Source organism: Lates calcarifer, linkage group LG19, assembly GCF_001640805.2.
Source record: "Lates calcarifer isolate ASB-BC8 linkage group LG19, TLL_Latcal_v3, whole genome shotgun sequence".
Taxonomy (NCBI): domain Eukaryota; kingdom Metazoa; phylum Chordata; class Actinopteri; family Centropomidae; genus Lates; species Lates calcarifer.
In genome coordinates this window covers 11,254,494-11,275,238 of record NC_066851.1, presented here as the reverse complement: position 1 = coordinate 11,275,238, position 20,745 = coordinate 11,254,494, and the positions used below count along the sequence as shown (strand labels likewise).

At 42.2% G+C, this 20,745-nt stretch overlaps 3 protein-coding genes across 3 annotated transcripts; 2 read left to right on the top strand and 1 right to left on the bottom strand.

Annotated features, from left to right (window-relative positions):
• The first annotated feature begins 818 nt into the window (after positions 1-818).
• On the top strand, positions 819-3,490 carry arf6b (ADP-ribosylation factor 6b). Its single transcript, XM_018690248.2, has 2 exons — positions 819-977; positions 1,230-3,490. Exon 2 carries the CDS (start codon positions 1,896-1,898, stop codon positions 2,421-2,423), a length of 528 nt encoding a protein of 175 aa, XP_018545764.1. The 5' UTR covers positions 819-977; positions 1,230-1,895; the 3' UTR covers positions 2,424-3,490.
• Positions 3,491-11,220: 7,730 nt separating this feature from the next.
• vcpkmt (valosin containing protein lysine (K) methyltransferase) lies at positions 11,221-13,392 on the bottom strand. Its single transcript, XM_018689960.2, has 5 exons — positions 13,116-13,392; positions 12,817-12,930; positions 12,628-12,700; positions 12,359-12,478; positions 11,221-12,223 (listed from the first exon to the last, which is right to left on the bottom strand). The coding sequence occupies exons 1-5, from the start codon at positions 13,370-13,372 to the stop codon at positions 12,119-12,121; spliced, it is 669 nt and encodes a 222-aa protein (XP_018545476.1). The 5' UTR covers positions 13,373-13,392; the 3' UTR covers positions 11,221-12,118.
• A 797-nt stretch (positions 13,393-14,189) lies between these two features.
• Positions 14,190-20,654, top strand: msh4 (mutS homolog 4). Its single transcript, XM_018689951.2, has 20 exons — positions 14,190-14,564; positions 14,839-15,012; positions 15,104-15,267; positions 15,370-15,480; positions 15,704-15,819; positions 15,912-16,085; positions 16,185-16,357; positions 16,464-16,531; positions 16,705-16,779; positions 16,907-16,971; positions 17,059-17,228; positions 17,326-17,462; positions 17,620-17,723; positions 17,996-18,120; positions 18,854-19,054; positions 19,166-19,284; positions 19,389-19,517; positions 19,734-19,908; positions 19,992-20,080; positions 20,331-20,654. The coding sequence occupies exons 1-20, from the start codon at positions 14,354-14,356 to the stop codon at positions 20,526-20,528; spliced, it is 2,778 nt and encodes a 925-aa protein (XP_018545467.1). The 5' UTR covers positions 14,190-14,353; the 3' UTR covers positions 20,529-20,654.
• Positions 20,655-20,745: the final 91 nt, after the last annotated feature.

Genomic DNA, 20,745 nt, shown 5'->3' with positions numbered 1-20,745 from the left:
AACAGTGAAAATATATGAACAAAATTAGCACATTTGTTTTTTTAGTGGGTGTAAGAAAGACTTCTAATACTCCCACATCACATGATTGAATTGCTACTTTTATTTAAGTAAAGGGAATATTTCTTCCAGAAGCTTAGGTATGCTGGCAGAACATACATAGTAGCTCCACCCTGCCTCTATGTTATTCCCTTTTACTAAGATACTTCCCTTCTTAACTTATTATCACTGCTGAATAGTCTTTTCCTCCTAGTTTGAAATTGCACAAGCACATCACACTTTTATAGAAAATGGGCAGTTTAAGGGGTCATCAGTTGGTTGTTATATATGTTTACAAAACACCTGACTGGCATCCCTCACCACAGCAGAGAACTGTCTGGTCAGACAAAAGAAAATGCACAGACTGAATGGGAATCATACTTGGGATGAGTAACTTTAGGTGGCCTGCAACTACCACAAGGGGGGGATGTTGTCCTTTTTTATTCCTAGAGAATCATACAGTCTAAGGATTAGTCAGATGAGAACACTGGATGCTACAGTTTTACCCATGCAGTGCAATTTCATCAATATGTAAATAAACATGTTTTCATATTTAATTTAGTCATTAAAAGGGTGGCTAAGCTACTATCTAGAGAACTGGTGTCGTGCGTAGGAACAGTTTAGAATAAAACATTTCGTTACATTGTAATATTAATTGCTGTTATGTATAATATTAACAAAAAACGACACACATGCTTTTAAAAGATTGAACAGTGTATTTCATGACAGTCAGTGTATTTTATTGTTTACCCTGTGAGTCGTGTATGCCCCAGACAGCGAGAGCTGTGCTCGGCGGCAGCAGCTGAATGAAGTAGACGGGAGGAAGTGGCGGTTAATGCAGCTCCACACCTTTCCGGTGTAGCAGCACTGCGACCAGCTCGACTTAAAGGAGAAAGACGAGAGCTGGGTGTATTTATCGAGACAGGAGGGGGAGATAGGAGGTAAATTGCTTAGATTTCAATTAAGCGTTCAATTCAGAGAGATGTGAGCCAAACATTTTGTCACTGGCGCCTGTATTTTTTATATCCAGATATGATTAGCTTGTGACAGCTAAGTACCGTTAGCTAGGTAGCTTAAAGCTAGCTTGCTAAGCAACCAGCTAGCTCATGTTAGCCCACTAGCCGTCTTTAGCAGCCATGAGCGGTAGCTTGCTAATTTGGCATGTCTGACCCTCCTTCTAAATCTCTTTTCAGGGGGACGAGAAGTGGAGTTTCATGAGTGGATACATGTGTTGCTGAGTCACCGAGGATTTTTTTTTCTCGAAGACGTCCCTTTCAGTACGGTGAAGTTACCCGGCGGGACGCTTAATGGAATAACCGCAGAAAGCTGCTTTTCTGCTCCGGTACTAGTGAAGAGAACAAGGGCGCACCCGGTGAGGCGGACCGCCAGACACAAACACCAGAAGGAATTCACAAGTACCGCGGCTTTTTCGGGGCCTTATATACACCGTGTCTGCTTTCTGCAGTTTTCAATCGCCACGGCCTGTGTTTGTCGCACAGATTTATGGTGATTTTGGCAACACAATGAACGTCAGGCAACAGCTGCTGCCAAGTTCTTAGTTTAACCGTGCCATGTTGAGTATAGGGCCTGAAAACATTGTGATACACTGAATGTAAATGTTCCTGCACTTCACAGGATCCTGACGCACAGACTCTCAAGTAAAAAGTCCTTAACTATTGTTAATTTTTAACATGAGTGTGCATTTTTGACTTTTCCCCCACAAATGCTCTTGAGTGAGTCATGTTTTCACATGTAAGCTCATAATCAGACAGAAGTTAAGAGTTGAAGTGAATAATCATCAGCACGGTGTCAGACATTTTTCTCGTTAGGGACAAAGTATTTATGCACAAGAGTTCAAAATGGGGAAGATGCTCTCAAAAATTTTTGGCAACAAGGAGATGAGAATATTAATGCTCGGACTTGATGCTGCTGGAAAGACAACAATCCTTTACAAACTGAAACTCGGACAGTCTGTCACCACAATCCCCACAGTCGGCTTCAATGTGGAGACTGTCACCTACAAAAACGTCAAGTTCAACGTCTGGGATGTCGGAGGCCAGGACAAGATTCGTCCTCTGTGGCGACACTACTACACGGGCACCCAAGGGTTAATTTTCGTGGTGGATTGCGCGGACAGGGATCGCATCGACGAGGCAAGGCAGGAACTTCACCGCATCATTAATGACCGGGAGATGAGGGATGCCATCATCTTGATATTCGCCAATAAGCAAGACCTCCCGGATGCCATGAAGCCACACGAAATCCAAGAGAAGCTCGGATTGACCCGCATCAGAGATAGGAATTGGTATGTTCAGCCCTCCTGTGCGACTACAGGTGATGGACTGTATGAGGGCTTGACATGGCTAACCTCAAATTACAAATCTTAATGATTGAGTGCTGACTGTTTTAGGTCAAAACTATAATAAAGTTGCAAGTAACAAATAACTTCTCAAAATGAGTATGGTTAAGAAAAAGTTGATTATTTCCCATTTATTTTTAATACTACCTTTACCCCATGACTAATTTATCTTTAACTGGGTTTTCTGGCTTCAAGTTTGCTTGTACTCTGTAGCAGGCCTATATCACATTCATTATTTCAGGGCTTGCTTGATGAATATTGAATTAATTGGTCCTAATGTTAAAGCCACAGAGATCACCGCCTTTGCCTATTCTTTTTCCTGTTTTATATAATTTTTCTAATGAAGCTGAAGTTTTTATCTTCATTCTTGGACTACAGCTTGTTTCAAGGTTCTTAAGTCTCCGTTGCATTGAACTTGGATCTTATTCTTTTTCTTCTAAGGTGGGATCTTTAATGTCATGTAGCCTACTTGGAAGGACTTTTGACATTTGTTTTAACACAGTACTGTGATGAAAAGTATTTCCTCTCAATGGTATTGACTGCAGCAAGGGAAAAAAAGAGAAAAAAAATCACCATTGCTTACATTTCATTGTCATCAGTCTTGACACCAGAAAAAAAATTATTTCGGACATGTTTTGTTACCCCTCCCAATCCCCTTATGTGGGCTATATAGTTAACCGATTGACCTTTTGTGTCATGTCTTGATACCTAATTGTGCTGAATATTCAACAAATGGGCCTCCAGTAACTCTTAAACATGCTTGTTGGGATGCATTTTTAATTTTTTGGGTAACACGTAGTCAGTCGACTCAATCTTTCCAAAGGAATGTCATTCAGCTCTGAGCTCTCTCAATCTGATACTACAGTTGATTAGTCTCAGTATTGGGACATTATATGATAGCCTATATCTGTAGCATGAGTACGAAAGTACAGTAACCCTACATCAGAGTCCATCTGTCGTGCAGTCAGAGGGAGCTGTTTACTGGTGAAATGTTGAAAGACACCTTGTGGTGCAGCTCTTTCTCCTATTTTGACCAGGGGGAACCATGTACAGAACAATGTCATTGTAATGTCTTATTAAAAAAGTGATTTTAAATCCGTTATGTCTCTGTTTTTTCAAGAATTAAAGGTAGTTTGCATAGTATGGCTTGTGAAGATCAAACCAATTTAAGTTTGTCAAAGAAAGTTTTATCATTCAGAAGTAGCTTATAAATTTCCCCATTGTGGGACTAATAAAGGATTATTTTATCTTAGCTTATTAAAAGAGGAGTGATTTAAAAAAGGAATAAACACACGAAAGACTCAAGAATGCTCAGGGTTCAAAGTAGAAGTATGTGTTAAAATTCTCCTGGGTGTTAATGCTGTCAGGCAAATTCTTCGTAAAGGCTTTATGTCCACCCTCAGTTCCCTTGCCAGTAAATGGGAAAATGTACAAAACAGGAAGTCCAACTGCTGGTCTTTTTGGAACAACAACAGAGCCACATGATAGTTTGCATGAGAGTTGAGGGGAGGGGGGCAGTGGAGATATACAGCTGAATTGTGAATTCTTTTTGAATGTTGCATGTTGGTCGTGAGCCATAGTTGAGTTGATGCTGAGCTGTCGGCTGTGACTTCCTGAGTTTGCTTTTGGTTTGGGCTGGCATCAAAAAGTGAGCCTCGGTTGTTTTTATTCAATGAGACAAGTCTGAAGTTTGTTCAAGTTGACTAATGCAGGGCTGGTGTTGAGAAACTGAAAGTAAATGCACACAGGCTCAGAATTCCTGTCAGGCATGTTCTGTAATTAAGTTAAATCATAGTTTGATAGTAATGCATATGAGTTACCTGTTCACAGATACCACCTGCTGATGGGACCACTTTTCTAAACAAGCAGTCACTCACAACTATGTTAATAGTGTGCATAACAAAGTGTGTAATAAGGATAATACTTAGAGTATATCAGTCATCTTCCTGTACTAAATGCAATCTCTTACAAGCGAGTGTGATCCCTTTGGGGAATTGTATTAGTCCCCTTTTCTACTTTGCTAAAATACTACTCATGACATTTTTGCCACTGCTGAGTAGTCATTTCTTCGTAGTTCAAGTTTGCATGACTACATCACCTTTTCACTGCAAAAAGAGGGTTCAGGGGCTCATATTCTGTATTTTAGTAAAATTCTCCCTTAAAAGTAGATGTGAATCTGTCAGCTCAATACTTGTAAATCTGTTAGAGACAGTACACCAATGAGTCACAGTAGAGGAATGTTTTAGTTTCCATTCAAGCTGATTAACAAGTGTTTTCACTTCTGACAAAGAAAGGACTGATGGTGACAAGTGGTCTGACTCCTGTGTTTAGGGCTACAAAAGATTAGTTCATATTATTCCACAGATTTCCAAGCGTTTTTTTTCTGCTCAGCATACTGAATGGTTCTGTGTCTCTCACTGTTTTACACATCCACAGAAAAAACTGGCACTACATAGGCCGTTCAAAAAGCACAGAGTTTGCATTTTTGTTTTGCATTTACAAGAATGGGACGCACGTCCTCTGCCTCTCAAGCATTCAGAGCAGATCATTTGTAGCATTCGCCGACAATCAGATGCTGTGTATCCTTGTGTATACATGTGTCTGCATCCACAGACATTCGACTGTTTAACCGTGGTGGCATTTGCTGTGTGGAAAATCTGGTGCTTAGCAAGTTGCTGTAGAGGCCTCAGGATGTTTGCTTTAGCGCCACAGAGGTTTCCGTCAGACAGGTCAGGTGACATAGACAGATATGACTCCACAGCTACAGAAGATGGCTCACACAACCCACACACCTCACGCAGCTGTGATTTCAATACTCAATAAGAAGAGAGCCGTTCACTGAAATTAAACACTGCTTGCTGCTAACACTGCAAGTCGAGGAGGTATCAGAGTGTATTTGTAAATACTCACTTGTGCTCAGCAAGGGCTTGGTCAAGGGCCTCCATTAGACGCTGATGGCAGTTTAATTGGGCTGTAATGGCCACTTTGGTTCCCACCACTTCATTACAACCATATGATCCTCACAGCTTTACTGGTAACACTGGGGGGCCCCTGGGGCAAGGACAGAGACTGTAAGCAAGTTTTTATGACCTCTCCTCTGTAAAGATGCGACCTCTTGGCCCTGCTGTCAACTCCCTCTGTGCTCGGCTGGAATTCCTTACGCTTCCTGAGGGGAGAGGTTAGGAAAGGGTTTCAGGTCATAGAAAGAAGCTCAGTAATAGGTGCTTTGTGTAATGAGCCTCATATATTTTTTTTTGCTCATGGAGTGTTCTGCATTTGCAAAGGTGGGGTTGAATACCAAAGCGACAGGTAGTTGAAGACAGGATGTTAACACTTGTTCCTCTAAGTTCACTGGTGTCATGATTCACAAAATAAGAAGGCAAACTGCTTAACTTCTCTCAGTGGTTTGCACAAGAATGTGTATGACAGATTTGTCTTAGGCGGCCAGCACGCCTGTTTGTTGGGGCAGTCCCCATGACAACCGCCTGATGGGATCTCTGCCAGTGTGGCCTGGTGTTTTTGGTATCACATAGGTGGCTGACTGAATGCCTGCACTGCAAGTTTCCAGTCAGTTCCTCTCTTCTGCATGGAAAGAGGAAGAGTGGGAAAAAAATCGAAAGAGACCCCACTCTCTGTGAGCAAAGTTCTGCAATACTGGAACGCACACTTTTTTCTCCCTCCCCTCCCGTTTTGCGGCAACAGTGGCTCGCCCTTCGTTAGCCAACTTGACAAAGATTTAAAACAGCTCAGGAATAACTGTGGCGGCTGGCATTACAGCTGTGCTCCTGACATGCCTACAAACCTAACCTTAGTTATGTTTGTGGTTTTCAGGGGTGTGGCTTTGTCTCCCTCACTCGTCTTCATTTCCTCTCAACTCCAGTTTCGGAGAAACATTTGTGCAGGTAGCACTGAGATAACACTCATCTATGCCTGTGGGTTGTGACTGTAGTCATTGCTGGGCTTGATGTTGGCCTACAGTTCAGCAGCCACACCCTGGCTTGATAATCACTGTAGGCTTTGTGATGCATGCACACACACATACTCTTGTGCACATAGACGAACACCGTTATTAAAGCGGTTTATTTATCTGCCAAATGGTAGGAGGGAACACCTACTCTAAGCCACAGTTCATGCAGCTTAGTTCACACAGCTGCTTATCCTCAAGGACAGTAAAACAGCCCCTTTGGTTATGAAACCGCTCTCTCTCTGTCTGTCCTCAGGTTAATTCCCCTGTAACTCCAGTAGCCTCCTTGAGTGAGCTGTTAATAATGAACTCACGCAGAGCAGTGGTTTAAAACAGGTCCGGAAGCGGCTGAAAGTCGTTTCAGGGTTTCCTGCTGTGGTTAACGTTCTGTTCTTGAATGCCATAGTAAATGCAAACTCCTGGTTACACAGATGCATTCTTTTCTATCTATACTTTAGGTGTGACTTGAGTTTGTTTTGACTGCAGGTGTTTAAGAACAGGTTTTATACCCCAAACAATATTTTAAAAAGTGGTTGTGGTTTTAATAGGAACTTGAGTGTGGTTTGGAGCAGCTAAACAAGGTTGAAAATGTGAGGCTGTGAAGTCCAAGGTGCACTCTGGGCATTGGTCCAAAATACATTCCATTCATATCTGCAACTGAAGGCTACTTGCTGTGGTGGAATTACAAATTCAGAGAAGCAGAAAATTATTATGAAGTGTTAGAAGTCCATATGACATAACCAGTTTTTTTAATGGCTAGATAAAGTGCTCATGCAGGCATTAACAACATAATTTAAACCACTAACCATACAGTTTCAGTGGCTGATAATCATGTTTGTTTTTCCACTTTAAAAACCATCCAATCGAAGTCCTGTTACATTTTTTAAGCCTCAGGGCTTCTATTTATGTTCCATTATGTGAAAACCTGAAATTTGTCCACATGGTTCCTCTTGAGGATTGCAGGATGTTTAACACAGCTGTGTGAGAGTGTGAACCAGTTTGTCCCCAGACTCATACGCTGATGTGTTTTTCCAGCTGTAGCACACAGAGTGTAAAGAGGATCATAGCTGGGTGTTGTTAACCATCTTACCTTCAGATGTAAGCAGCAGTAAAGGGAGGGGTGGGAGGTGGAGTTATAGCTGGTGCTGCAGCTTGAGTATTTTGGCTGCAAGGAACAGAAATCTAAGTGCATCTGTTCCTGTAGCAAAACAGAATCTACTGGATGTTTTCTCAGATCATTTGTTTGTTCAATGTATTTGCCCAAAGCTTATTCATACAGTACACACAGATCACTGACCTCAGCCATGTGGCATCTGTTACTTGGCTTTTACATAACCTCCTCGACACTCACAGGAACACTGAGGGGTGATTTTAACATCAAAGTGTTCAGTGAATTTAGACAGGAGTCTTTCGGGCCAGCAGCAGTCTCCACCAGCCACATGGATTCGCTCACACACTTGACTGACAGAATGATGAAGATCCATGCAAAGTAACCTCAAAGGCTTCCTTCAGCAGCTTGCCACCACACTGTCACGCTCAGCGGCTGACTACATCCGTGTGTCTGACACGATCGTTGTAATTACAGAAGACTCAGTGTTTCGAGTGACAGTGCGTCTGGATTAGACAACAGTTTGGGCTTGGGAAGGAAATCTCATATCTATGGCAAGTCAGGTGCTGCTGCTCACACACACACAAACACAGAGTCCAGATTCAGACTACTGAGAGGTAATGACTCAGGGAAACAGTACACACACACACACACACACACACACACACACACACACATGCTGCTCCCCTCCCCTCTGCAATTCTCCCCTTGGTGCTGGGCCATCACACATCCTAATGATGACAAATACATCATTGCACTAGAATGCTGTCGGGACAGCAGCCACGGGGAGTCAAGTCTCCATGAAACCTGTGGTATTTCAAACAATAGATCAATATACTATTACATTTTTACTGATGCCTTGTTGGAGTCCATCCCTCATTGACAAATACACTGACCATATAGCATTATACACAAACAGTTTTAAACCTAACACTGAGTAGTCACTGTTTGTTTTGTTTGATTGTCAAATGTCGTTACAGCTTCAGCACAGACTGGACACAAACAATTGCAGGCGTCTCACAGTGATGATATTATTTCATTAAGGGGAATGGAAGAAAGGGGCAAGTGTGCACAATATTCTCACAGTGCTGGGTTTTGTGTCCCCTCTCAACTGCAGCACAGCTGTCTTAACAGCACCCCCGCCCTCCCCTTGTTCCCCTGCAGGGGGGTGGGGGTGGAGGGGAGAGGGTGGAGCCAGCCAGCATTGTGTTTCTACAAGCTAGTTGCCCTGTCAGGCTTTTGCCTCACCGGCACCGCCGCACCACCTCTCCCTCTCAAATCCACTGAACGAGAAAGTGTCCGCAAAATTATTAGGGCTGTTGCGCCTCATTATTCGGGAACAGAGAGCCGAAAAACACCAATCACATGCTCTGTTTCGGAATGCAGCTCCGGCCTGATGTCTCTTTGTGGAGCATGAAGTTCAGTAGGCTCTCAGTTTGTCATGTGAAAGAGAGAAGGGTGATCAGTGAGTGGAAGGAGGGAGGGGAGGAGGGGGAGAGGATGGGTGGGCACCTTTTGCAGGATCAGAGGAGTCACACATTTATGCGGCCCTTCTTCTATTTTTAATCAGCCCAGTTTGATGTCTATTCTTGAGCCACTCCCTAATATTTAGTGAGAAAATGAGTCTTCCTTTCTGGAACAGTGTCTCTTGGCTCCAGGCAGTGTGATGATGGTGACACAAAGGATCCTCTGTGTCACTTGGCTGTGATGCAGCAGAGTGGAGCGCACCACACGGGCTGCCGGAGTCAGACTCTCCTCCACCCATCTGGTTTGGAGGGGCACTGCACTGCTGCCTCATGTTATCTTGTTTTTTACAAAAGAACCTGGGGAATGCAAGTGGATTACAGAGTCCAGGCAGATATTTGTCACTATGTTTTATGTGTAGAAAGTGCAGAGCGGCCTGGGGATGAATTGCATGTGAATCTTATGCATGGCCATAAAACTAATCACACCCAACAGACGCTCAGTTTCATCATCCATACCACAAGTAATGAACAGGCAGTGTTCCAGTAGTGCACCACTAAGTTTATCCACTTATTTATGAGGACTTGAACTGTGTCATTCCTACTGCAGGTTTTCCACACAGGTAAGAGTTACCGTATTTCCACTAATAGCACCATCTGTTGGCAGAAAATGCCCCCATTCTGTCTAGGCGTATGCAGCATGTATGCCACATGTTCAGTAATGAATGTTTACGGTTACCAGAATCAACCGTAATGTATATGATAACGAATTACAGACACACCACTGCTTCACTGTGGGCTGTCCTCATTTACTGTGAGCCTCTCTGTATTCCCCTGTAGTGCTAGCCTAATTAGCCAACCACAAGAAGACTATAACTACACATTTTAAATTATTTTTGGGTAACATGTAAGGAGGAGAGAACACCAGAGAGACAGGAAAATAGATTCTAAAAGATTTCACTGGGAGAGCTATAGGGCAGGCAGGGGGATAAAATGTTGACATAGAATGGTGGAGCTCCCCTCTAATCTTGCCCATAACCCCTCTGGGTCCTGTCCCCACCACACTGGGGGACATGAACTTAATACCAACTGTGAATCAAATTAACTGGCTGAACATATCCTGGTCAGAGCCAAAGGAGACCTCAATAGACGACTGATTCTGAGTGTAGCTGTCCAGCTGCCCCAGGCAGAAGTAAAAGGGCAAGGGAGGGCCACAGGGAGTGATTATCTTAAATGATCCGCTGTAGCTATTTATAGTATCTGTTTTTAAAAAAAAAAAAAAAAAGGGGGGGGGGGGGGTAATTAATCTCATTCTGTTCCTCTTGTGATAGGCATTATCATCAACCAAGGCCTACAGGGATTTGAGGGTCAGAACTGTGATTCAACCCAGCCACACCTCAGTCTTTCTCCATCCAATGTTTCACAATCACTGTTGGGATATTGGTTAATAATGAATCTATTAGCTGGGGCGGTGTGTGAATGTGCATTTTCAGTGGAGAAAAATATTTGATACAAGATCAGATGTGTTATATGATCAACTATTTAGTGTTAATTAACTCTAAGCACAATACTAAAGCATCTGCTGAAAACTGGATTTTGAAGTGATACTTGTTTCTGTTTAAATAAAAAATCTAACCATTAAATTCAGCAGTATTTATGGGTGTGGCACTATGCCATCACAGATGTTCCTGCCTTACAGCATCAGCAGATTTCATGCATGCAAGTTAGTGTTGCACTCCTGGATCCCTATAGAGAAATACAAGGATGAGCATCTTTGTTAATATTTAAGCATAATTAAACTTGGTTCCCATTGTATTCTTTTATCAAGTGATCTGAATATTTAATGGTATCTTAAGTGCTGGCCCCACCCGGTCAACATCAGCATTAACATTTTTATTTGGCCTGAGCATTGGAGGCCACCCTGCTCATTACACTCCAGCTCCACTGTGTAAACAGAGAGCAGCATGAAAGGCTACGAGGGGCCCCTGCATGCCTGTGGGAGTGTGGGGCGTACTTCATGGTTTATACTTGTAAAAGAGCCATAATCTTCCAGCTAATCTGGGGCTTGGGGTGGAATTCCCCTTGCATGGAGGGCAAAAGCCGGCATATGCAACATTGGCACCAATTTTAAAAAGCGAGTATGCAACATAAACATATAGCATGAGAATGTTAGTCATGATTTATTTTCCAATCTCTCTTAGAATAGTATGTTTTAATAGTTGTAATGATAACACTGACTACACAATTTAAGTCAATATTTGGTTGTAAAATAATCAGTGTGACCCTCAGATTAATAATCTGATTACAGTTTTATTGCACAGACTAAACATTTAGACACAGTAAAATACTTTTTTGGGGGGGATTTTAAGCAACTGTTGCCCCCTAGTGGTCTGAATGGGCAATTTACATATCTTATTCACAATTAGAGGAAATCCTGTAGGTTACAGTGAAAACCACTGACAGCAACTTATGACTGTCAGTAGTTATTGGAGTACGTGGGTCTAAAGGAGAAAATGTGGCCTTATGTTCAAAATTTCTTAATAAACACATAACTGTGCATATCATCTTAATGTAATAACCCACTAAGCAATGCGTGTTGTATCATGCATGGCAGAAAAAATTGCAGTGCTCAAGAACAGAGGCATAGTTTCATGTCTCATATCTGCAGGTCTCTTGCAGAGGTGCAAACTCTAGATGTTCTCATCTCACTGTGTTTTGCATAAATACAAAAAAATCACAAACATTTGCAAGGCTAATCCTCAAGCTCGACACAAAGAACACAAAGAAACTATGGTTCAGTCCCTGTCTGGTCTCTGTTTGTGATGACTGTAGCTTTAACGATTCATTTCTACCAAACATAATCACATTCTATTGTCTGTGCCTGCACATGGGCTACATGGCTGCCATCTACTGCACCTTCACAGTCCTGCAATTACACAGACCAGTCAAACTGCTGATATGATTTACAGTGGATTTAGTACATTAAAAAATACTTCTTACAATGGGTTCATTATTAATTTTTTTTTACTGAAGTTTTTATTGCAAAATAGTTTACTTTAAAAATGTTTAAGAATAATACAGACATGAAGATACACTGAATATTTTACACACTATTTCACAATCTGATTTTCATGTGATATTACCATAGAGGACTAATTTAGTGTATGCATGATTTTCACTAGACAAACTTAGACTTTCCTCCGGATGTGCAGGATGTGGATGTCTGGACTGCTGAACTCTGGGTCCTGTCTGTCTGTAGGGATCTCCTCACAGCTGAAGTGTTCTCTCAGCAACTAGAAGATGACACAAAAGACCACAATGACTCACTAAATGATCATGCTAAATATGTCAACTTCTTGAAATGTATTTATTTGCTAGTATTTACAAATCCCCCAAAAAACTAAGCAAACAAACAGTTGGGCTCTCACCTCAAAAAACTGCCTTTCCACTTTTGGGTTGACGCCCTCAGTTCGCTGTTCATAGCAGCAAATAATGCAGGTTTCTGGTCCAGAGAGCAGCTTCAGGCTCTCCACCAGTGGAACAATTGACTGTGTGGAAATAAGAGATGAGTCACAATGAGAAATACAGCACAGCACTCTTGGTTTGATCTTGTTTTAGAATGATGATAGTGATAGTATAATCTTGCAAAGGGTCATGTTTGACTGAAAAGTTCAAGTAGAGAACTACAGTAAAATACCTGCTCATAATAAATGCAGTCTGCCATAAGGACATAATGTGGGGGAGGCAAGAACTCAGACACATCTTCACCCCTTTGAGGAGAGTAGAAATCAAGCAATTAGCATTTGAATATGTCTCACAATATATTAAACATGCACCTTAGATATATGACTGAAACAGTATTTTAATAGTAAATTTAAGTACAAACCATTTCAGTACCTTGGCAGTTATGGATCCACTACTGATAAGTGCCTGGTTTTCCTGGATGTTCACCCTGAGGAGGGTCTGCAAATCCTCCAGGTCTGTCACAGTGACTTGAGCTCTATGGGAATTAAGACACAACAATGAAAACTATCGTATGGCTTTCTATCTGTCATTAGTTTTAATCAAAGCGTCAAAACTAAGTGCAACAAAGTACAAGCAACTAACTAAGTGTTGAACTGTAACCTGTTGGTGATGCAAGTGTATTAATATGTATTGTTCCACACAAATTGAAAGTCGTCTTACCCCAGTGTTGCTGCCATCAGACCGACTACTCCTGTTCCAGCTCCCAACTCCACCACACTCCTGCCGGCCCACACGTTCACTCCTCTGGACGGATCATAAAATTGTTTCGTCTCTAAATATTTCGCAAGAACGATGGCTGCATCCCAAACCACACAACCAACATCCCCTAAGTAGCACTGTTTCAGTTTCAAGGCACAACCGTTGTTTTTCTCAATTTCTCTCACAAAATATTTACTACCGTCTGCATCCGCCGCCATGTTGGTCGCGACAGGAACAAAAACGCGCTTCCGGTTTGATTTTTCCAGAATAAAAGCGTGACGTCTATCAGGGCACTGATTAAACAGTAATTAAAATGACTAGAAACAAGTTCATATTTACACAAGAAGAAATTCTTAAGCAGCAAAGTGCACCTATTAACTTTGTAGAATACAGTCTGTGGTGTTTAATAATAAAAGTAATTGTGTTTTGAGATATACAGTGATTACATTCATAGAACGTTAATTCAACAGTTCTTCAGGCCTCCACTTTCTCAAGGCCCTTATAGCTATATATAGCTAAGAATAGCTATATCTTGAGAAAAAAAATCTATTGCTTACATCTCTAAAGATATCCCATTTTTCAAAGCACTCATACAAGCATGCTCTCATGTTTTTCCTATCTACTTCCTCTTCCTCATCTTTCCTTTCAGCCTTGTGGTTCCTCCTCACTCTTCTCAGTTCCTCCTCTTGACAAAACGACCTCAGGGTTAAATTTCAGCTTTTTCCTTGACATGAAAGTGAAGGAGCAAAGCAACTAATGAGCCAAGTCATGCCTTGTTTATGCCCTTGGAGAGCTGTTTCATTTAATTTTAAACACCCTACTTTCTAACATTATGGTCAACTGGCAACTGGCCTTTGGTCAATTGTCATTTGTTTAAAAATGTATTTCTGTGTAACATTAAGGAAAGAAAAATAGAAGAGATTTCTAAGACCTGAATAAAGTCAAACAGGGACATTACTCTAAAGAAAGAGAATTGACATGCGCAGATACTCGCTGTTGACGTAATGAAGATATGACCGCGCGCCCATTTGACCATTACATTCATCATATTCGTGTTAGCAGTTTTTGCTAGCTACCTGTGGGACTTCTTTATATCTCACAGAGGCCTCTTTTTTATTGTTTTTTGCATAACCTCCGACAGCCTCTATACAGTTGTATAAATGAGTTGAGTGATATAGATTCATTAACCTGCCTTTAAAATGTACTGTAGCAGCACAGAGGAGGTGAAAACCGGCAGTGACATCTCAAAATGTGGACAAACCTGGCGGGCGTCCCCAGTGGACGGAAGTAGACTGAACGAAACTACCTCGTACGGTCCCTTATCAGCTTCCTCCGGTTCATCCCGCCAGAGTTTAGATGAAGGCAGTACGAGCTCCGGCCATGGCCCAACACAGGCCCGAATGGCCTCAGGTGATCTTATGGATAACTAGAGAAGTTGCAGCTAATATTAGCATATTGTGTTACTGTCTCGTGGAGGCTAACTAATTGAGGTTAGAGGCAGTAAAATGCAATTACAAAAATTTTTTCAAACATTACACTTCTCAAATATCTGAATTTGATTTGATAGTAGATCATAGAATGACACTGGAGAGACATTTGTTATACTACAAACCTTGTGTCTGGGCACGGCACAGTGGTAATAATATCTGACAGAAGACCCTCCTCATATTTTACTTTGACATAGGTCAGTTTCATCGCAGCTTGACGTTAGGGAGGACAAATCCATCACTCCTTGCATCTACTTCAGACAGCTCCTCCTTCCGCAGCCGTGGAGGAACACCCAGACTCGGAAGGACCCCGGGATCTGCTGGGGCCGCAGGTTCACATCCTGCACGGACACCACTGACTGATCACACCGGTACTTTAACCCTAGATGAATAATGTGTCGAGTAAGTTGTCAAAACCGTTTGAGGGAAAGTTTCTCATTCACATTTCTTCTTTTTTTGTAGCAACAAGTTGCTCCTCAGCAACTGCAACCTCGGTTGCCTCTGTGATTGTAGCTGTGGTTGAAGGCCGTGGTTTGGCCAGGGGAGAGATTGGCATGGCCAGTCTCAACTTGAAATGTCCAGAGCTTGTACTCTCTCAGTTTGCAGACACTGGGACATATGCCAAGGTAACCCACCCATGCTATTCGCTAACAAGAATCACTCAGCACTCAGAGGAGACTCTGAAATACAGCAAACTCATGTTACAGTCGTATATTACTCTTCTGAAGGTCATAACCAAGATTCACATCTTGGTGCCACTGGAAATACTGATGCCAGACACAGCTAGTGAGAAGGGGAAAGGGACCAAGCTGTTCAACCTCATCACTGAGAACTTCCCGGTACCAACCCAGAATATGTGTTATGAGTAAAATGCACCATAATTTCAGATACCATCTTAAAGCAGAGAGTAGCTCACTAATGCCCAGTTATTCACTCATTGATTCATTCTTGGTTAGATTTACTGTTAACTGGTTAGGGTGTATCCCAGCTGTTGACATAATGGGCTTTTGTTAAATGTTAGTATGAGGTAATATTTGCTTGTCTTATTCATTTTTTTCTCAGGGTGTAGCTTTCACTGCAATACAAAGGAAGTATTTTAATGAGAGGAAAGGACTGGAGTACATTCAGCAGCTGTGTGCTCCAGAATTTGGCACCGTCCTCATGGAAGTGCAAGCTAAGTATGCCACAGAGGACGATAATGTATAGTAATAGATATACTGTAGCACTATATTGTTTTTTTTTTTATTGTCTTATGTCATGATTTGTCCAGGTATTATTGCCTAGCAGCTGCAGCTGCTTTGCTGAAATACTTAGAGTTCATCCAGAACTCTGTTTATGCTGCCAAGTCTCTTAAAGTCACCTTTAAAGGGAGTGAACAGACAGCCATGATTGACTCAGCATCTGCCACTAACTTGGAGCTGGTGGTCAATAACAGAGACCACAGGTCAGTAATGGCTAAACCATGAGAACACCATCCTTGTATGTAGTGCTCGTGTAATAACAGATATGCTCAGTTTGCCTATCTTTGTTTGTCTGTGTATAGGAGTGAACATACTCTTTTAGGGGTACTTAACCACACAAAAACACCGGGTGGTGCTAGAAGATTGCGCTCCAATATTCTGGAGCCACTGTTTGATGTGGACACCATCAACATACGACTGGATGCCGTCCAAGAGCTGCTACAGGATGAGGAGCTCTTCTTTGGCCTGAAGAATGGTCAGGAACAAGCACAAACAGTTTTCAGTCACACTTTAAATATTGTGCATACTGATGATGAGAGCGTGACGCAGAATTTGAGTATCTGTTCTTTTGCTCCCCTTAGCCATAGGTCATTTCCTTGACATTGACCAGCTGCTCTCTGTTCTTGTCCAAATCCCAAAGCAGGAAACAGTACGTACAGTACTTTCATTACTCATGGTTGTTCATTGCCATGGAATGTCTTGACATTAAGTGAATTCATGTGTGTATTTTAAAATGCTAGACTAAGTAAATGCCAAAACGTGAAATATTGTTCTGCCTTTCTCTTTTTGAGCTATTTCAGTGCTGTTTCTGTATTTCTATAGGTTCAGGTTGCTGAAACAAAGATTACACATGTCATTCAGCTGAAACACACATTGGATATGGTGCCAAGGTTAAGGGTTTGTGTCTTGATATATATGTCATAAGTTCAAAATCATAAAATTACTCCACAAAAATAATTTTACTACTTGTTACTTAGTTATAATGGAGGTGGTCAAGCCTTTAATCATTACACTGTATGGACAGATGGTGTTGAAGAACTGCAACACAGCTCTACTCAAAGCTTACAGCACCTCACTGGAAGACGCCAGGTACTAAGCCTTGTGCCTATGAAGTAAATTGCCTGTTTTTGACTGTCTGCACACTTGTTCTGCTTTGTTTATTTGCATCCACCTCAGGTTTGACTTGATCCTAGAGCAGATCAAGACAGTGATTAATGATGACACAACATACCTGAAGGGGAGTCTGAACATGCGCACCCAGAAGTGTTATGCTGTGCGCCCTAACATCAACGAGTTCCTCGACATTGCCCGGAGAGCTTACACCGAGATAGTGGATGACATTGCAGGTGTTTATTCCGGCTGTTTAGTAAATATCTTTGCCTTGAAGTCTTTGGATAAAGTGCTCATAACTGAAGGCTTATTAGATGACATTGTGTTGCACAGGGCTAGTGAACCAGATGGGGGAGAAGTATGGCTTGCCAATGCGTACCAGCTTCAGCACAGCTCGAGGGTTCTTTATCCAGATGAAGCTTGAAGGAGTGGTTTTGCCTGAAGGAAATCTCCCCTCAGAGTTCATCAAGGTAATGTCTACCAAAGACTTGGATAAACAGAACACTGAGAGTGTTTAAGAATAAAAATGGTAACTCAGCATCAGCTTGAAATGATTGAAGCTAAAATGCCTTCAAGGGGATAATACAGTTTTTATCATCAAATAAACAGTTTCACCTGCTACTTCAGGTGACCAAGCACAAGAACAACTACGGCTTCACCACTGCAGACCTGATGAAGATGAATGACCGCTGCGATGAGGCCCTGAGGGAGATCTTCCACATGTCCTATGTGTGAGATCATGATAGATTACACACATGCACAGTAATCATATGATTAATCACAGTATTTCTTTAACTAATTGATCAGTTGGGTTAGAATGATTAATTAATTGTGTGAGAGAGAAAACCTGCAAAACTGCTTTGTTTAGTAAGTTTTCATCTCAGAAAGTTTATCTAGATTAATTTAGTTTTTGCTCTACTTTTTGTCCACTAGAGGGTGCTGTACCAGCTATAATTTCCCTCAAGTGATTTTCCCCTGCAGCATCTAACCTGTCTCCATACAGGGTGATATGTCAACTGCTGTGCACCATCCACGAGCACATCCACTGCCTTTACAAGCTCTCTGATGCTGTATCCATGCTGGATATGTTGCTTTCACTTGCAAATACATGCACCATCTCAGACTATGGTAAGTACGACACTTCCTCGCGCTCCATCCACAAATCACACTGTCATATTAACCTCAGTGACGCATGCTCTGCTGTCTTGAGGGCGTGCTGCGTGTACATAAGGCAGCACCCAGGCCAACATCACACACGACAGCCAGAGAGGGCTCGACTGAGCTGGCAGCTTTTGCCAGCCTCAGTTCTTTTTTGTGTGGGTTGTGGGCAGCACCAGCCCCGATCAGCCACGTGGGTGGTGAGCGCTGGCCCTCAGCTGTCTGAAAGTGTCTCTTCATAGACACGTGCTGCCTGCCTGCCCCCTTCCATCCCAGCCAGCTTGTACTCAGATTACCCTTGTTACATAAGTGTGCACTGGTGCGCTGCATTTACAGAGACAACTCTCCCTAGCAGTGGAGCTAACTGCCTTTAAACACTGCACACTCATCTCTCAGGAATCAGTTTGTATTATATTGTGACACACCTTTCAGTTAATTATATACTAATTTTATTTTATAGATGAAATCATATACTGTACTTTTGATATGCACTGTTCACAGCAGTGATAATCACTTTGCCACAGTTTACTAGCTATACAGGTTTGTAACAAAATTTGCCAAATGCCAACTCGTACAATGTATCTGTATTTTAATGCTTTTTGATCATCCTGTGGAAATGCATTATATAAACAAAATACCAACAAATACCAACAAATCAAGGTGTTTCTGGTTGTTGTTGCTTTATTTCTGCTGTGTCTGCCAGTGCGTCCAGAGTTCACAGACACGCTGGCGATCAAGCAGGGTCGTCACCCCATTCTGGAGCGAATCGCTGGACAGCAGCCTGTGTCGAACAATAGCTACATCTCCGAGGGCAGCAACTTTGTCATCATCACTGGGCCCAACATGAGTGGCAAATCCACCTATCTCAAACAGGTGGCGATGTGTCAGATCATGGCTCAGATAGGTCAGCAGCCAAACCTGCCAGTGTCATGTGACTTAGAAAATCAGAGCTGCAAAGTGCTGTGAATTGATTTGACTTGATTTTTGAGTAAAGCCCCCTGCGTCATTATTCCAGGCTCTTTTGTCCCTGCTGAGTACGCCTCCTTTCGTGTTGCTGATCAGATTTTCACCAGAATTGGTGTGGATGATGATTTTGAAACTAACTGTTCCACCTTCATGTTGGAAATGAAGGAGGTGTGTGTTTTTGGTTTGTTTTCTTTGTTGCACACATTCTTATTTGCATTTATTAGGGAGAAAAGCATTGAATTGTCATTGACTTGTGCTCTTTATCTGCAAAGATCTCTTACATAATCCACAATGTAAGTGACAGATCCCTGATCATCATAGATGAGCTGGGACGTGGTACCAGTGCTGAGGAGGGCATTGGCATCTGTCACTCAGTGTGTGAGTTCCTCCTTAGCCTCAAGGTAGAGTACAAGCTAGTGCTGTCAGGTGCTGCCACTCCTCTCTCTAAAATGAAAACCAGATAAATCAGATTCCTACAGGGTGTATTAATCAATGTTATTATCTGATGTGGTACACTTCTTAGGTCAACAGTAAAGTAGTAAAATAAATACAGGAATAGCACATGTCGTCCAGTGTTTTAATATTCAAGGTGTGTGCTGTTTCTCTGCCGTTCGCAGGCGTTCACCCTGTTTGCCACGCACTTTCTTGAGCTGTGCCAACTGGAGTCTCTTTATCCCAATGTGGAGAACCAGCACATGGAGGTTCAGCACACACGCAGTGGCGACACTGGTGCTGAGAGCGTGTTGTACACATACTTGCTGTATCGTGGATGCTCTGAGGAAAGACACTATGGTACAGAGTGGGTGAAATACAAATCCAATTCTGTTAAAACTGGTTAGGAAAAATTCATACAGAGCTTGTTTTTGCTCCTCTAGGTCTGCGAGCAGCAGAAATGACTGCCCTTCCCTCAGGATTAATCCAAGAGGCAAAGATAATTGCCTCCAATGTTAGCCAGCAGCTCCTGGTATGGCTCATAAAGATCAGATTTTGCCTCTGTTGTCTTTTGTGCCTCAGTCTGTCCTGTGTACCTTTATATACATACATTGTGTGCAACAGAAAAAACAAGCTTTAATTGACAAGAAACTAATATTAGACCTTAAGAGAGTCAAATGTTGTGCTGTAGCATCTCATGACAGCACAAATATTTGGTTTATGATAGAGAAGTGCTGGATAAATAGACGAGAACCCAGGGTGTGTTTCATTATTACTTTCAGGCCAAACATCACAGTGATCCGGAAACACAGAGGCAGAGAGCTGTGTACCACCTGGCCACCCGCCTCCTGCAGGCTGCCAGGAACTCCAGACTGGACCCTGACAGCCTGCGAATGTATCTGAAAGGCCTGAGGAAGCAGTATGAGGCAGAGCTGCAGGCCGTGTGGCAGCCAGCATCTGTAGATACAGAGGAAGAATGACTGACTCAGCCTTAGGATGGGGAGGGGCAATGAGACACTTAAAAAAATGAAAGATCAGTGTCTGATGACCATTACTGGGCATATTGTGTTCATAGATAGGCTTATTTGACATTAAATAGATTTGTTTGAGAGTCATTGGTCCTGTGGGTTTTTTTTATTATTATTATTGTTTTTGCTATTCATACATATAATACCACATGTTCATTTTAGAAATTAA

Coding starts and splice junctions, on each gene's coding strand:
- arf6b (XM_018690248.2), top strand. CDS start 1,896: ATGGGGAAGATGCTCTCAAAAATTTTTGGCAACAAGGAGATGAGAATA.
- vcpkmt (XM_018689960.2), bottom strand. CDS start 13,372: ATGGCGGCGGATGCAGACGGTAGTAAATATTTTGTGAGAGAAATTGAG. Junction 12,931..13,115: donor CTGATGGCAGCAACACTGGG/GTAAGACGACTT, acceptor TAATTCCCATAG/AGCTCAAGTCACTGTGACAG. Junction 12,701..12,816: donor ACTGCCAAGGTACTGAAATG/GTTTGTACTTAA, acceptor CTCTCCTCAAAG/GGGTGAAGATGTGTCTGAGT.
- msh4 (XM_018689951.2), top strand. CDS start 14,354: ATGTACTGTAGCAGCACAGAGGAGGTGAAAACCGGCAGTGACATCTCA. Junction 16,358..16,463: donor CTTCTTTGGCCTGAAGAATG/GTCAGGAACAAG, acceptor TGCTCCCCTTAG/CCATAGGTCATTTCCTTGAC. Junction 19,909..19,991: donor CTCTGAGGAAAGACACTATG/GTACAGAGTGGG, acceptor TTGCTCCTCTAG/GTCTGCGAGCAGCAGAAATG.